This window comes from Melospiza melodia, chromosome 3 (genome assembly GCF_035770615.1).
Source record: "Melospiza melodia melodia isolate bMelMel2 chromosome 3, bMelMel2.pri, whole genome shotgun sequence".
NCBI lineage: Eukaryota > Metazoa > Chordata > Aves > Passeriformes > Passerellidae > Melospiza > Melospiza melodia.
This window is the reverse complement of record NC_086196.1, coordinates 41,063,308-41,080,157: the sequence shown is the minus strand read 5'-3', so window position 1 is coordinate 41,080,157 and position 16,850 is coordinate 41,063,308. Positions and strand designations below refer to the sequence as shown.

At 40.6% G+C, this 16,850-nt stretch overlaps 1 protein-coding gene across 1 annotated transcript; it reads left to right on the top strand.

Annotated features, from left to right (window-relative positions):
* Nucleotides 1-733: 733 nt before the first annotated feature.
* Nucleotides 734-7,505, top strand: SMIM28 (small integral membrane protein 28). Its single transcript, XM_063153456.1, has 2 exons — nt 734-844; nt 6,656-7,505. The coding sequence occupies exons 1-2, from the start codon at nt 734-736 to the stop codon at nt 7,040-7,042; spliced, it is 498 nt and encodes a 165-aa protein (XP_063009526.1). The 3' UTR covers nt 7,043-7,505.
* The last annotated feature ends 9,345 nt before the right edge of the window (nt 7,506-16,850 follow it).

Genomic DNA, 16,850 nt, shown 5'->3' with positions numbered 1-16,850 from the left:
GTTCTTACCAGAAGCAATCACACACTCCCACAGTGACCAAAGCTTTCCTGGCAGAGCTCTCTCTCTGGATTTATCATTAACATCTACATCCTAACACTGCTAAATAATTCAGTACAGCATTTAGCCTCGTGTCCTTGCCTCTCTACTCAGAAAACACTTTTCTTTTCTGTATGTTTCAGCAACAGGGAACAAAAACCTGCCTGGATTGTGCTTCCACCTTGTGCTGTGTAACTGAGGGGGGCACCTCAGTTACCCTTTCACTCTCAACACAGAAGCGTGGGGCTTGTTTCTTTTATTTTGTCGGAAATAGCGTTTATTAGATAACCAAACATAGAGCGTTATTTATCCACATGGAGTCATGACCATGTGGGCTTAGATTCACATGCAAATTCCCCTTTTAATAATCCTAATGCAGGGAGAGCTCCAATCAGAGCGCTATCAGCCCCAGCTCCCAGATACCTGATGCCAGCTTTGCTGGTAATGTAGGCCACGGAAGCAAATCCAGAGAGATTGAGTTGGAAGTGGAGAGAGGCTCTGAGATCTATTTGCTTGGCTTCCTGACGACGAGGGGGTGTCTGAGTTCTTTTTTCCTTTCCGGCTGGCAAGGGGATGCCGCTGGAGAGGGATCATTAGCTGCGAGCAGCCCGGCTGGGTCCAGGCTGGAGGCGGAGACGCGGCGCCCGCGGCGAGCCAAGGTGGAGGCACGAAGGCAGAAGAGCAGGTCCATGAAAGCATGAGGTGGCTCCTGGGCAGCAGCTTGAAACACTTTGGACATGCTGACAGGGGGAACTATGACTGGCTAAACAGTGAACCGGGTGGGCCGCTTCTGGAAACAGAGCTTCAGGTCTGTACCCCTGCTCATCCCTGTGGCACGTCCCTTGACTTTGCATGTGTGTGTGTGTCTGTGTCACGCTCAGTGTGCAGTGCAGGGTAAATCCCTGGGCATTGGGACCTACCAAAGCAGTACTGATCAATTACAGAGAGTTGGAGCATTTCTTTATTGCTGCTAAGTCTTTTAAAACACATTTGCAGAGGAGAAAAACATCAGATGGAAAAATTTTGCTGGGGTGGCAGGTAAGGAAGTTTAATTACTTCTTTTAAGCATAAGGCACCCTCGATTTCCTGTCTGTTAAAGGCATGTTTACGCTCTGCATCTGGTGCCGGGCAGGCTCTCTGCAGATGTTGTGAGTCCCGCGCAGGCAGCGATGAACTCTTGTTCCCTAAGCTGGGCGCTGATTACTTCTGCCAGAGAGGATCACATGCAGCCGGGGGGAGGGAGGCAGCCCCGGAGATGGAAACACAGCCTGCTTTCTGGCTTTGTCTGGGACGCAGCAAAAGGGTTTCTCTGATCAAAAATGGTAACTTAAGGTGCATGTAGCCCCACAGTAATTGTCCGAAGCATGTGGCGTTAGCAAATGAACTGGCTACATTACTCAGCTGATATATACAAAGTGTACTGCTGCAAAACAAATGGGGGTAGGAGTGTGTGTGAGTGTCAAAACAGGACAAAAAGTAGTGTTTAAATGTTGCCACGATTTTGTGAAAGTCTGCCTCACTGGTAACATTTCCAGAGTTAGAACAGCAATGGCAATGTCTTCACACCTTGAGACTTGCTTTTATCTGACAGTGGGAAACAAACAGCACCACTAGAGTCACATTCCAGCAAGTATTTGAAAATTCTGTGTAAATCCAGGCTCACTTTTAAATTACGTGTCATTAGTAATGGATACAAAGCCACGTAAAAATATTTTTCTGTTTGCCAGAGTTACATGCTTTTGCTTTTTACAGGCAATAATGAATCAGCTTCAAGGATCAGGATAGAGTTTGGAAAAGAACCTAAGGGGGGGACCACACCCTAATGACTTCAAAACAGACTTTGTTCCAAATCCACTTAAAACATTTCAGAAGTATTGGTTTCCTGCTTCAACTTCAAAAGATACTAGTATAAATATGGGCTGTATTAGCAAAAATAATTTCAATGGAGTTCTAAGCATGCTAGCAAATCATTAAGAACATAATAAATCTTACCACAACTCAATCACTTCAATGGGAATTTCAGTAAGCAAAATAAACTTTCATTTTTTCCATCCTCACACAAAAGCTTCCCTTAATCTCACGTTTTGCTTTGTGAGGTCATTCCCTCCCAAGGCAGGTACTGCCCCCCTTTTTCCAGACACACAGCTCAGCTCCAAGCCCATTCCTTTACTCCTCATGGATATCCCACACAACTCAGCCACACTCTGCCTTTCATTCCTTTTCCAGCAGGCACGAGTGAAAGCTCATCTCAGCTGATATGGGTCACATAATCTGTAAGCTGGCAACTGTACATGCTCAGCATGTTAACAAAACATTGGCAGACAGATTACGAATGAAAGGCTTTTCTCCTTCCAGTGTGTGCTCAGTAGCTGGGGGAAACTGACCCTCTGCTTCAGTCCCTAGAAATAAATAAATGAAAGGATGAGAATAAGCAATGTCCAAACTATATCCTACTAAGAATCAGTTCTGGTAAAACAGGACATTTTGGAAATATGATCTCTTTTACTTCCATGCTCTTTTCTGCCTTTCTCTATTTTAAAAAGGGCATTTTCCCATATTTATGTGTCTGTAACTTGTTTTATGCTGGAAGTCAGATCCTTATTTTTGTCACTTACAAACCTGACAATAGATGCTTGTGATGACACAGGCAGAGCACACTGGTCTCCAATGAAGCAGCATCAAACAAAACCAGTCAATTAATAATTCCATCAGTCACTTCATATGCCTGGTGTAGAAACTTTCAGATATAAATCAGTAGAGGATTTTACCTTAAATATGTTCTGCAGTTGTATTACTTTCAATTAATGAAGACTGAGTTTGATTTCTAGAAAATTTTATTTTCCGGTTCTGGCAGTTATTCCTGATACCTATACACAGTGGTTACTTTTCTAGTTTTAGAGCTTCAGCTGCAGAAGTTAGTTTTAGGTCAGTTTAGAACAAGTTTTAGTTTGGCATTTCAGAATTTTTTTTAAGTGACCTTTGATTCATTGTATTAAAATTATGCCCATTTTTAGTGTAATTTTTTTAATGCCTATTAGATTTTCCAAGTCTTTATGTTAAGATCTTTGCAATATTCTTCAGTAGCCCTTTAGGCAGTCATTGCAGAAATGGAAACAAAAGCACAACAGAAAAAGAGGGACTAATATTGATCAACTGTCTCTAATACATTTGATATATTTATACTGGTATACATACAAGAGGTCCATCATTGTCCTTTTGGAACTACATCTCAAAGTAAAATCAGTCCATGTAATGTTTGGCAGGAAATACCAGTCTTTATTGTCACCTGTTAGCATGCAGAAAAAGCATGAAGCTGAGTCAGGGGAGGTTTAGGTTAGACATGAGGAAAGATTTTTCACTCAGAGGGTGATTGGGCACTGGAACAGCCTCCCCAGGGCAGTGGTCACAGCACCAAGCCTGACAGAGTTCAAAAATCATTTGGACAATGCTCTAAGGCACATGGTGTGGCTCTTGGGGTGTCCTGCACAGGGCCAGGAGTTGAGATCAATGATCCTGATGAGTACCCTCTAACTCAGCATATTTTATAATTCTATAATATTGCCTAATTCTTAATCCTATCTGCTTTACATGCCTCTAAGTTGCAGATCATAGTAAAAGTCATTTACTGTTCTTCAACAACTATACAGTAGTTGTGAAACAAAAGAACAAACTAAACAAATTTATTATGTCTTCTTTTGCACACATTACTGAATAGGCAGCCACCAGGCACTGGTTACTGTGGTTATTTTGAAATAGAATAGGATAAAATAGGAGTAGTTCAGTCGGAAGGGGTCTGCAATGAAAATCTAGGTATTGTGGTGCTCATCTTCTTCCCTAAGCAATCTATCACAACCCTGAGGAGGCACTTTGTGCACAATAATATAAGTAAAAACTGTATGTGTTGCCGAGCAAATTAAGGATTTCACAGATTTCAAAAATGCTGGCATTTATTTAGGCTTGAGAGCTCGATTTTGCAATTTTAGAAATAGTGCTATAGGTAACTCTTTGAGGGCCTTTAAACAAGATGGATTTTCAGGCCAGTAACCCACTGATGCTCAAGGTGTCTTTTTGTGGCTACCTCACAGACTGAGGTTGCCATCTGAGCCAGCTCATACTACAGATAGTTGCACTCCTTCCATTTTTTTACCATTAGATGTGAACTGTGCCCTCCAACAATAATATACTTTGCACATTTCTCTTAATAGGTACTTCATTGCAAGGCCCAAGACCTCTGGTTTCCGTCAAGGCTTTGGAGCAAAGTATATTTCCCTGAGACCCAAGACCATTTGTTAATTCCTTCCATCAAGCCTAACCTTTCCTTCCCTTCTGAAATCCAGTATTCTGAAATCCAGTAATCCAAGCAAGGCCTTGTCTTACAGCCCTCACTCTTGCCTGTGCCCCCAGCAGCACATGAAGGATACACTGAGTCCTTGGCCATCATTTAACATGCAAATATCACTGCAGTGAAATTCATAGGGAAGCTGCACTGAGTTTAAATGATAATTGGGGCTGTAAGTACCTTTTACTAATCTCATGTAGGAAACACTGGCAATCTCACTCCCTGTCCTCACAAACCACCAGAACACTGTACAACTCAGATCCTGAGATAAACAACCTGTATGAAAGCCTTCTTCCTACAAATTAAACCCAAAACTTAGACTTGGATTTTAAAAACAAGCTCTTCATTAATCAGGAATAATGCTGTCCATTATAAACTCAGCTCTTCTCAATATTTACTGTGAGAGTATTGGTAACACATCAGTATCAGTGTGTCTCCACATACACAGAGCACTAACATAATACTGCTGAATGCTTTTTTCTCATTTTCTCTTGAAATGTTTTATGCATATCATAAGGCACGCTAGAGAAGCATTAACAAACTTTTTTTTAAATCCCCGAATTTTTAAGAAATTATTTAATGTTTGCATTGGAAGAACAGCTAGAACAATTTCTTCCAATTCTGCTCTTTCCTGACACCCATTGAATGGTCAGGTAAGACAACAGCTTTTACAGCCAGAAAATCTTTAATAAAAAGTATCAATAAATATAAAATAGTTCTTTAATATTCTTTTTTTGGGGTAAAAGACCATTGGAGAAAAAATAGCTTCATAGCTAATCTGCAAAGATTTCAGTGTATTTTAAAATTACTTTAATGCATTTAGCTTCTGACCCGCAATACCTTAGAGAAAAAATAGAAAAGCAGTAATGTCCCCTACATTATTTGTTAGGAGTCAATGCCTATTTATTTTATTTTTCTTAGGCATGACACATAATAATAATTTCGTAATATGACAACAAAGCAAAGAGGTTACAATTGACCAGTAGATAAGCTGTTGAATGTAGATTACAGTGTGATTTTGTAGCTGGAAGAATGACTGTGATTCCTGGAAGAATAAGAACATAATTTTTTTTGTAGACTAAAAAGGAGATGCTGGAGTTACTGTTCTTTTCACAAAGCCATTGCTGCAAACAGGCCAGTTTGCATTCCGGCTTCCAAACCCTTGGGGGAAAGAATCACTGAAGTTCTCCTAGCCTGAATGGCACTTTCACTCAAAATAAAGGAAATCAGATCCATGGACCAGTTTAGTCTCACCATGCAATGTGGAAAAGGCACCTCACAGCATTAGCCAAGAGCTTACAAAGGGAATGACTTGATAAACAGCATTATAAAGTTTGGGTTTTCCTTCTGCCCTAGACTAGACTCTGAATGAGATCCAATCATTGGAAGATGGAGTCAGACTGGAAACAAGATATACTAAATTTTAAAACTAAATCTAATACAATACAAAAGCACAAAAGGCTTTGTTGGTTTTTCTCATAGGTTATTACTCCAGTTAACATGACATCACAATTCAAAAGCTGTGGGACAAAGATCTTTTGTGCTACATTTGCAGAAAACAAAGCTAACACTGCAGTCACAACTGTTACTTCTCTTACACCAGAAGTTCTTTTTCTGTAGTTCTAAACAGGAAAAATGATTCTTGGATCACTGGCAGAGCAAGCTCAAGAGGTCCAGTCCAAGCTGTCCTGTCCAAGAAAAAACACTGTGTTTTATTTGGAACTGTTGGAACTGGCCTGTGAGGTTAGAACAACCCAAAGAGCAGGTATTGTAGGCAATGGCCTCTGTTTGAAAGGGTTATTTGCTGTAATATTTGTTCTTTAAACAGTTTTCCAAACACAAAGAAGCAACACCAGGTGGTGGATCACCAGCATTATTCATCTGCAATTCAATGTTCTCCCAAATTTTAAAAGCTTGACCAGTATCCTGAAAATTGACCAGTCTCCTGCTATAATCGAAGAGTAATAAAATGTCATAAAAAATGGCATATACTTCCAGGTTTTGGGGTTTTTCCCCCATTGGAGACAGGGTTTTCTAAAAATCCAACACTCTTAGAAACTTCTCTGGGGTTTTTTGTCTCTGGTTGTAATTTGTTTAATTGGCCAGTAAATAGAATTCATGAGTCTGCAAAACATATTCCTTGATTGATACTGGTGTAGAGAGAAAGAAATTTAGAAAAGCAACCGCTATGTCACAAGGCAGAGATGGGGAATGTGGTTTTTCTCTCTGATTAAGGGATCTCCAGGAATCCAACACCCTTTCCATTTGCTTTGGTTACAGAGCAGACAGCAGACAAGCTCAACCAAAGACGACATAGAGCCCTTTCTGTGTATCATCCTGCCTGCCACCATGATGCTCTTCCTGGCATTCCTGCTGCTCTTCCTGTACCGCCGCTGCCAGCGCCCCGCTCCGCAGGGCCAGATCTTCAGCATCGACCTTCCCGAGGCCCTGCCCGAGCACGACGGGCCCCACTTCCTCTCGGCCCTGCCCTGGAGCAGCGAGCAGAGCTTCCACTACTCCACGCTGGTCCCCGACGCCACCTTCCTCTCGGTGTGCTTGCCTCCGTCCTACGAGGAGGCCACCATGAAGACTTCCCTGGAGGAGGCTCGCGCTGAGCCCTCTCCAGACCCAGTGCCTCCCTACGAGGAGAGCAGCAGCACCAAGTGAACTTCCCACGGAAGCGCCTCAGCTGAAGCGTGCAGCACAAAGGTGGAACTGCTCTGGCCTTTAAGATTGGTGAAAAAGTTCCAAATGAGGCACAAAACCAATGAATTTATGAAGGAAGAAACTTGAAGTAACAGGGACTGCGTCTCTTCACCTCATCCCAGGATTCCCTACCTTCCATTTGTGGCACGTGTGCACACGGTGTGGCACCAATCCAATCCAGACTGGTAACGTGGGGATTCCAGTTAACAAACATGTCATGCAAGGATTAAACTTAAGGAAAGCTGGGAAGCTCTTCCTCTGTAATCCCTCAGCTACAATGAAATGTCAATAATGCTATAGATTCAGCAATCACAAAAAGGGCTTTTAGCACATACATAGTCCAGTTTGGGTTGTTGTTTTGGATTTTTTATTTTTATTTTATGCATTTATATTTAAATGAGTTTTTGCAAGCTGAGTCGCTCAGTCTGTGTGCGTTTACATCACATCATTCTGCAGTGCTCTGGAATGATCACAGCAGCTCTCAGGAAAGCAAATAAATATATAACCTCTACAAAATTTCCAGTAACTGCCCCCAAAGGTTCAAATGTGCACTGTGAATAAAGGCTGTCTTTTCTCACAATTGGACAATGAGGACAAGCAGCAACCAGGGAAGACCTGATTGTTCTGGGTGAGGAACCCTCCATGCAAGAGCACACTCACTCTATTGCTACAAGCTGCTTGCCAAGGTCTGCAAGGTCCCAACATTCCAGACTACTCAGCTGACTTTTTTTCCAAGACTAAAAAAATAAACCATGTGACTTACTTGGTGCAGAGTGTAAAGGAGTTGAGGAAAAATTAATAAAATCAAGTGCTCCAAAAATGCCCTGGTCTGTATTTCAAAACAGCATTATAATCCCTTCCCCTTCATCCCTAGGGCAGGGTGAGGCTGGTTCAAGTGTGCTGGTGGCAGTGGTTCAGAGGGTTTGCACATGCTTTCAGAAAATGATGTATGTCATCTTTAATTCTTTCTTACAGGATAGCATTTTCAACAAGTTGATAGATGCTCTTGTTACAGAAGGTGGTTGCTACAGGTCCTGACAGCCTCAAAGGTTATGCTGGCAAGGCAGAGACAAATGCAGTGTCATGGAATAGGTGACACCTGCAAGGAAGAATCTGTCCTAGCAGCTGGTGCAGCCTTGGTGTAACTTACAAACCCAAAGGCTTGCACTTGGTGACTTCAGCAGCTGTCAGGAGGTGTCAGTAACAGCCAGTCCTGCTTTAGGAAATTAGCATGTTCCTTAAAAAAAACCCAACAAAAACAATAACACAATAACAGAAGAAAAATCCTCACTGTACAGCAGAAGAAAGGCCACTTTAGAGCTGCAAGGTGGTTGAATTCTGTGTTATGTCAACAGTGACACAATCACAGTAACCAAATAGTCCATAAAAAACTGATGTTCCACTCATACATTTCTCTTACAATGAGGAAAAAATATGCCTTTTTTATTTAGAGAAAAAAGGGTTATTTTCTTGAACTACAAATTTTGAGTTAATTATTTTTCTAATGTTCCAAACTGGAGCAGCAGATGTTTTGGTAAACTCCAAATTCAAACAACCATTTTTCTTCTCAGACCATATCTGGGAACAGTTCCCAGTATTTGCTGATGTGTTTGAAAGTACCATATTCTAATTCCTCCTCACATTTTCTTTACTTCCTTAATATTTGGTACATGCAGTTGTTTCTAAGGAAAGCTGGAAAAATACAAAAGCCCCAAACAACATACCTCAAGGGAAAGGTGCAAAGGTTTGAGGCTCAAAGATAATATTCCACTAACTTCAGGGGAATTGTATGGATATTCTTGAAAACTCACACATTGTCATATCAAGTTGAATATATTTTGCCTTAAGAGATCTTAAGAGATCTATTGTGTTCTGAAATGAGTTATGCTGTTCTTCAGCATGATCTCTTGTTTACCCTTCACTTGGGTAGAGCCTCTGGGCTCATCATCCTAAATTTCTCTCAAGTTACCTTAGTTACAGTTAAGAAAAATTTTGACTGGTATATCTTGTGACCAAGACTGATATACTTCTATAACTAGTTGAGAAATGCTATTCTCTGCAAGAATATAGAGAGTGATTGTGTTTCACAGAGTATTTATTGGACAAGTCTCAAATCCTGCTTGAGAGAAATAGCTTTGATTGTTAGCATTGCTAAAGACAATCAAAAACAGACATTTGCTCAAATCCATACTAACAGAAAACCTGCCATGACTTAAATTCTTCCTTCTAGTAAACTGCCTTTTATTCCATCTGGAATTGGTATCCCTTATCTCATTCCAACACAGATTTGTCTAGCCTTGTGTGTTAATTGTCCCTAGTAGGTTTCAATATATGCGGGATCTCTACTCTTAAATCTCCACCCCAAAGAGATGGCCCACCAAAAAAAAAATAAAATAAAAATAAAAAAAGAATGTTTCTCAAGCAAATATCCTGAAATTAAGTCTCCATTGCCTAGAAGCTGCCTCTGATCCTGTCAGGCTGTGCTACACACATCTCAGCATCCACAGGTTACTGATGTTGGTGCTACTGGTTGTGGGGCAGCTTTCAGGTCCTCTGAGCAGACACCTTGTGCATCAAAGCAGAGCTTTGTGAAAAGATTCCAAATGAGGCACAGAACCAATGAATGCTCCCTCAAAGCAGAGAGCTCATGACCTGAAAGGAACTCCTGCCTGGCAATAGGAGCAGCCATAGGTACAGTGGGAAGATCTCCCATTTTGTAGCTGCAGTAATCTGAAAGGGGAAGGTTTAGAGCACCCCATCTAAAAGAAAGATGTTGGAATTGGGGCCATAAAAAAAAAAACAAAAAAAAAAAAAACAAAAAAAAACAAAAAAAAAACTGAGGAGAGACATTAAGTTTTCAATTACATAAAAGGTAACTGCAAAAACAGCAAAATAGGGACACCTCCTGCCTACACCAATCTGAACTGGTGGTAGTGATTTTAAACTGAAGCAAGATTAAATCAGAAAAGAGATCTATAAAAGAGAAGTGTAGGCTGAAAGTGCAGTGAAGCAGTGGCAGCACCATCTCTGGACACAATGAGAAGGTAGACAAGTGTCTCTCCAGTATGATGAAGGCTCCTGCTTAGAGCAGAGAATGGATTAGGTGTCTTCTCTGTGTCCTTTCCTGCTACTATGCCCTAAAGTTACACCAAAGTAAATTTTGTTCCTTGTTTCCAAATTATATGAAATCGTATGTTTGTTTCTTTGAAAATTTCTTATTATGATATTTCATGTGCAATGTTACAGAAATTACTGTAACATTGGCATTGTACTTTACTGCCACATGATTATTTTTCTTCCTTTTTTTTTTTTTTTTTTTTGTTTAAATCTTATATCTGCTAGTACACATACAAATTAAGTCCTCACCTTGATGTGAAGGGTAATTGTAATTCATTTTTCTATTATGAAAATACTACGGAGCACTGATGAAATTAATTATGTATACACTACCCCTTGTTTATATTTAGTAGGAAATTATGCAACAATACACCACTTTCATTGAGGGGGCTTCACAAGCTTAGAGAGCAACCTCTGTGCTTGTCCTCCCCCTGAGAGCTGCCAGAATCTGTCACCATTCATTGTTCTGCAGAGCAAGACAAACACACACCCTGCACACATGGCAGATTCTTGATCAAAAGACATTTAATGGAAATCAACACAGGTAATTTATACAAAATAGTTCTTCTAGATAGCCACTGAAAGTATTCAGCATGTATCTCTGAAAATGCCACAGTAGTTTCATATTTATAGAATATCCTGCCTGTCTCATTTTAGTCAAAGGAAGAAAAGATGACAGAGCTCTTTGCAGCCACTGTGGGATCTCAGACAGTAACATCTCACATAAAATTGATGCATGCTTCTGCATAGATGGAGCATTTGGCACCTGATCTTTGCTGAACTTTAACTTGTGACTCATTGGTTTGCACTTGCCAATGATAAAATGTGCTTTTCAAAACACAATAGTCATTGCTTGGCATTGTGAAGTAACCCTTGGTCTAGAGAAGACAGAATAAGCATTTCAGTGCATACATTTCACTTCAGAGAGATCCTCACCTGTAACAAATATCTGGACTAGAAATTTAGAAACCCAACTGAAGTGGAAAACGCTTTGAAAAAAGAAAACCAAACAAACCATGACAGTATTTCTTTATGATCGTTCCATAATATCGCAGTGGTCAAGAAAGAACTATTCCCAAAATAAAACTCTTTGCTTAAAGGATCCATGCTTTAAAGGATTTTATCTGGGCTCTTATGGGAGCAAAGCCTCCAAATGCAGACACACAACTACTTTTGCTAGTACAAACTCCACTGGCATGAACTATATATGCTCCCGTAGTGAAAACTCTTACAAGTGTATGTTTTATCAATAGGAGAAAGTGAGTGGGCAGTCTTCTTAGGAGAGTAATTTTATTTGGGTGAGGGAGTTTTATTCTGTTGTTGTTTTTTGCTGGGTTTTTTTTCACAAATTTTCAAGAACAAACATTGCACAAAACCATCAGATAAAGATAAGCTGAATGCTTATGGCAAATAAATTATTCACTGACTCCTCTCTCAAAAAACTGTCATAAGTGAAACAGCTATGAATTTTTAATAATGAAATTTCTTAATTCCAGTCTGTTAGTAAATAATCACGCCATGCCGTGACTTTCATCACAAAGCAGTTCCACTCATCACTTGGAAAATGAGGTCTTGTGCAGAAAGGAGAGGGATGTGAGTGTGGAGCCCAAGGAAGGCGTCCTCTGTGACCAAGACAACCTGCCCTTCTCAGTGGCATGGCTAGCAAGGCAGGGCACAGCTCATAAATCAGTCCTGCAGACACCTGGGTGTTGGTGAAGACAGCAAAACCTCACTGAAGGCTCTGGGATACATGACTAGGCTGACAGCAGTGAAAATGTACTTTCACAAGCTTTTCATTAAAAAGGTAGAAAAATGCCAATATCTTTCACATTTGTTGAGGGTATGAAAGAATCAAACTTGTCTGTGAGTTTGGCTCCATCAGTTGTTTTACTTCTGATTTTTCACAGGAATATCATGTCTATGACATCTTACTGTCAGAAATTAAGTTTAAGGAGGAAGCAGCAATCAAAACTGTAGTACTCAAAATTTCACAGAAACAAATCACAGAATCATTGAGGTTGGAAAAGGCCTCTAAGATCATCAAGTCTGACTTCTAGCCCAGCATTGTCATGTTCACTGCTAAACCATGAAACTGACACATCTATATATATTTTTTGAATGATTCCAGGGACGGTGACAAGGCCACCTTCCTGGACAGCCTATTTCAATGCTTGATAAATTTTTAGTGAATAAATTTTTCCTAATATCCAATTTAAACCTTCTCTGGTGCAATTTTTCCTCTCTTCTTGTCACTTTTTACCTGGGAGAAGAGGCCAACCCCTACCTCACTACGAACGTCCTTTAAAACAAATTGTGCCATTAATATCATACTATCTTATTCAGCCCCTTTTACATTCATTTGTCACTAGAATGTCAGCATTATTTTATTCTTGAATGCTTATTCATGTTATTTTTTTCTTGAATGCTTATCTTAGAACTTTTCAGACATTTCCATCTGTGACAAATACAAATACTTCAAAGCAAGAGAGCACAGACAGGCAATCCTCTCCAGTCATGTCAGGCACCTTCACAGGTCTATCTTTTATTTTATGTTATGTTTAGTTATTTTAGTGTTTTGGATTCTTATTTTGTTTTTTTTTTTTTTCCCAGGTTCAAACTAAGAGAACTGAATGTATGTTTTTTTAGTTCCTTGAATACTAACGAACAGAATTCCTTTAGTGGCCTTCCAAGCACAAAGCACAGGAAGCAAAGCCATACTCTTCCCACCCTACACCACCAAGTATCCTAAAAGGAAAGGAACGTGAAAAAGATCACAAATCAGGAGGATAAAAGGTAAGAGAAATGCCCACCCAGAAATAAGCCTCCCACAAAATTGCTTTCTCCTCCCTGATTTCCTATTTTTCACTTCTCTCTCCTTTGGCTTTATTTTAATTTTCTGCCAACTATCTGAAAGAAAGCACAAAAAGGAAAACTTCCTCCACAGACTGACCCATAGCTGTAGAGAGCAAAACTGCCATATGTTATTTTCCACTGTAATCTGGAATATCTGTTTGTGATTATAAAATGCCTTGCACAAAGTCAGTTTCCACTGCAGGTAAACCAGACAAATTCAAACACATTTCCCTACTTGTGTAACAACAACATGCCAAATAATTGAAACAGCACCATTAAAAGCTCAGCAGGTGTTTAGTTCTGTGGCACTTTTACTTTTTATTCCAGTTTGGAAAACTCAGAGTTGACCACACTCTGAGATGTTAGTATGGTCTATGGTTCTTCAGAAAGTCTGTACACCTATGTTTTAGAAAAATAAAATAAACTTGATGGGAATTAGCTTATTTATAAATCCTATCTTAACTAACACTCACCCCTTTTTCACTTCTGTTAATGTTGCAGAACCTAAAAATTTCTATAAAAGACTGATTTCTAGTGGTTTCTAGCAGCAAAACATTGTGGTCATCAGGAACTAAAAAATGCTGCTGTCATGCAATGAAAGGGAAAAAAAAAAAAAAAAGCAGATCCATTAGCACAGCCCTTCAGTGTTTGGCTGCATCAGGAAGATCAAAACAGACAGAGGACATTATTTCAGAGACAGAAGAAGCCTGTGTTTAGATAACATAAGAGGGAAAGGCTGAGTGGTCTCAACCTGCCCAGTAAGATCTCTACTGGAAACAAAATAAAATCATCAAGGTATTTGACCCTTAGAGCATATTGTTCTTATAAAAGTAGCAAGTTAATACACTGGTCACATCTAGATCTGCGTGCCAGTTTTATGGCAGACTCTATAAAAGAGACACGAAGTAAATTCTACTTTCTTTCTCTAAAACCATGACCTCACATAAACCAGAGAACTAGGAAATAACTACTGTTAGATATTGCATTTTATACTTTGCAGATGATCCTGTAAATCAGAGGGCTTATTTTCTAATCCATTTTTCTTTATCTAGCTCATGCATACCTTATTTTAAATAATGTAACTAGAAATTGTAGGGATGGCAGGCAAGGTAAACTACAAGCATGAAGCATGCCCAGATACCATATCTGAGACCTCCCCATGAGCAGCTCTCTCTCTTTAGCTAACATCACTTCAAAAGATTATCACCTCCTATACATTTTCACAATTATCTGGACTCTTTCCAAATGCCCACTCCAACTACCAACAAATCACACAGTTGTTGGAGGCACTTATTAATTTGGTTTGTCCAGTTTCATTTATTAACAGATTTTCTGTTTTAGCTGGGACTGAGTGCCAGGAAATATTTACACTACATGCATTCACTTCCAATAAATACCTTTTTCTACTTTTGTTAAAAGACAAAGAATATTTCCAGAATGGTTTGCATTTAGAGCAATTATACTGATTTTTAAAGAGCTGAAAAGAAATTTTCATGATAATGACAACCTGCTTCCCTGACCCAAGTTATGCTGGGCATCACTCCCAGCTTCCAGAAGAGGGGAGCTTAGCAAGGCCTTCTCTCCATTAGGTAGCTTCCCATCATGTTTAACAGACAAAAAGATTAAATTCCCAATTTTTCCAGGACTGGTGAAACTGGGCACCAGAACATCCAACAGCTACTCTGAGGGAGGTTGGATTTCACTGCTGATGGGCCTTGGAGAGTTTCCAGCGATTCCTGTTCACCTGGTCCCTTGTCCCAGTGCTGTACCAGCCCTTTTAAAAGTTGTACATGTTTATTTAGTACTTCTTAGAAATTACCACAATAGTAGCCAACAACACAGACTAGTCCAGCTGGTATTTTTCCAGCTAACACTGTTTCGAACCATAATTTTTGGCAAAATACATATTATTCTTAACCCTACAGCCTTGCTTCCAGTTTGTGACAGCTCCACAGCAAAAGTCCCTTTCTGCTCTGCCCACAACAGCAGAGCTGCCAATGCCTAAATGATGTCTGGCTCTTTGGGCTGGTGTGGGAACAACTGCCCCAAATGGCACTGGGCCTTCTGATGCACCTGTCAGGAGATGTTCTCCTGCATCCCCCAAGTTTCTGGAAATGAGACAGAACTGCCAAAGCCAGCCGGGAGCACCAGGGGTACAACACAATAGTGCTGGACCAAGTGGCAGCTTCATCCAGAGACCCCAGTGACAGTCCAAGAGCTCTGTATTGAACCATTAAGTGTCTGGCAAATCACCACAGCTGTAAATATTTAATAGCAAATAGCCTGCTCAGAGTAGACAAGCACTTACTCATTTTTGTCTCAGTTTCCTTGCCTAGGCACTCTGCACAGAGGGGACAGATGGCCTCCCAGCCCCATCAGTGTTTGCTCCTGTGTCCCCTACCTGTGCAGCTTCCTCAAGGGGCACCTGTGGCAGGCAGACACCCTGATAACAGCCTGAGCAGGTACAGGGCCTTAGAGATGGCAAAAGGCGAGTAAAGTATACATAAAGGGGTCAGGAGTGCTCTTTCCAACAGCAAGGGAAGAGCCTGGACATGGCACCAGTTTCCTAGAAAGGCTCCCCAAGTACCTGCTGAGTTCTGCAGGTTGCTGCACAGCCACGAGGATCCATCAGCACAGATTACCTTAACTCACTAAACACAAAACTGCAGCAACCCAGAAGGTGATTCACAGTTCTGGATTTGGAGCCTTGCAGACAGAGGTAATTGGCAAACATAGAATCCACTGCTGCCCAGTTTCAACCCAGAGCCCCCACACAGCTGCCAGGCAGGGCACCCTTAATCCAGCTGCTGGGTCAATCAAGGGCACAGGAGATAATGGGCAGCAGCAGTCCTTGCAGCAGGCAGCTTAAGGACAAGAATGAAAAGCAAAGGCTTTAAAGTCACACCCTGCTCACCAGAAACATTTTTCACAGCTCCTTCTACTTTCCAATTTCTTCCTCTTGAACAGGCCTGGAAGTTTTGCATCCTCTGGTTCCGCTGCTCACACCACTTGGAAAGTTATAATGTCAGATCAAATGCAATTTATATTAAATAATAAAGAAATGATAGGACAGTTTCTATACTGTTTAGGGCAACTTGAACATTTGACCTACATACTTGATTACAACCATTTTGAGAGGATTTAAGTAGCTGCTTTCTATTCTGTAAGAGGCTGTCTTGCGCTTTGATATAGCTCCCTGAACAACAAATTTTTCCTGGTATGATATTATGGAGGCAAGGATGCTTCCAAAAGAGGGAATTACTTCTGTTCTAGGTCACAGTCAAAAAAAACACCAATAAATCTTGTAACTCAACAAATTTAAAAGTATTTAAAAGTACCTGTAGCAAACAATGTTTGCCATGGGCAAACAAGATGCAGCATTACAAATGTCCTCAAGAGCAACTGCCTCTTTCATCCTGCTTTTCCAAGCTCCCTCACAAACTAACTTTAACTTGTAATCAGATTTCACCTGTGGCTTGTTTCCTGCAGAACAGTCAAGGGGTTCTCAGCACTTAAAGGAAAACTTAAGCAATTGCTATGCAGCCAAAATTTAACCTGGTTAGTCTGGCCAGTTTCAATTAGGGGCTAGCGCTGCTCCAGACTTTGACTTGGCTCTACAACCTCGCCTAGTCTCCCCAGTCCCACAGGGAGCTGTGTCTTTTCTTGTGCCCATCTGTGAGTAAGCTTAGTGCTTCCCAGTTGTCAGTGAAAACAAGTGAGTTGCATGAAGACCCCTTAGGAACATCTGTTTTGTCAGCTCTGCAAAGAGCAGGGCCCACAGAGAGCTGCCCCCATTCCT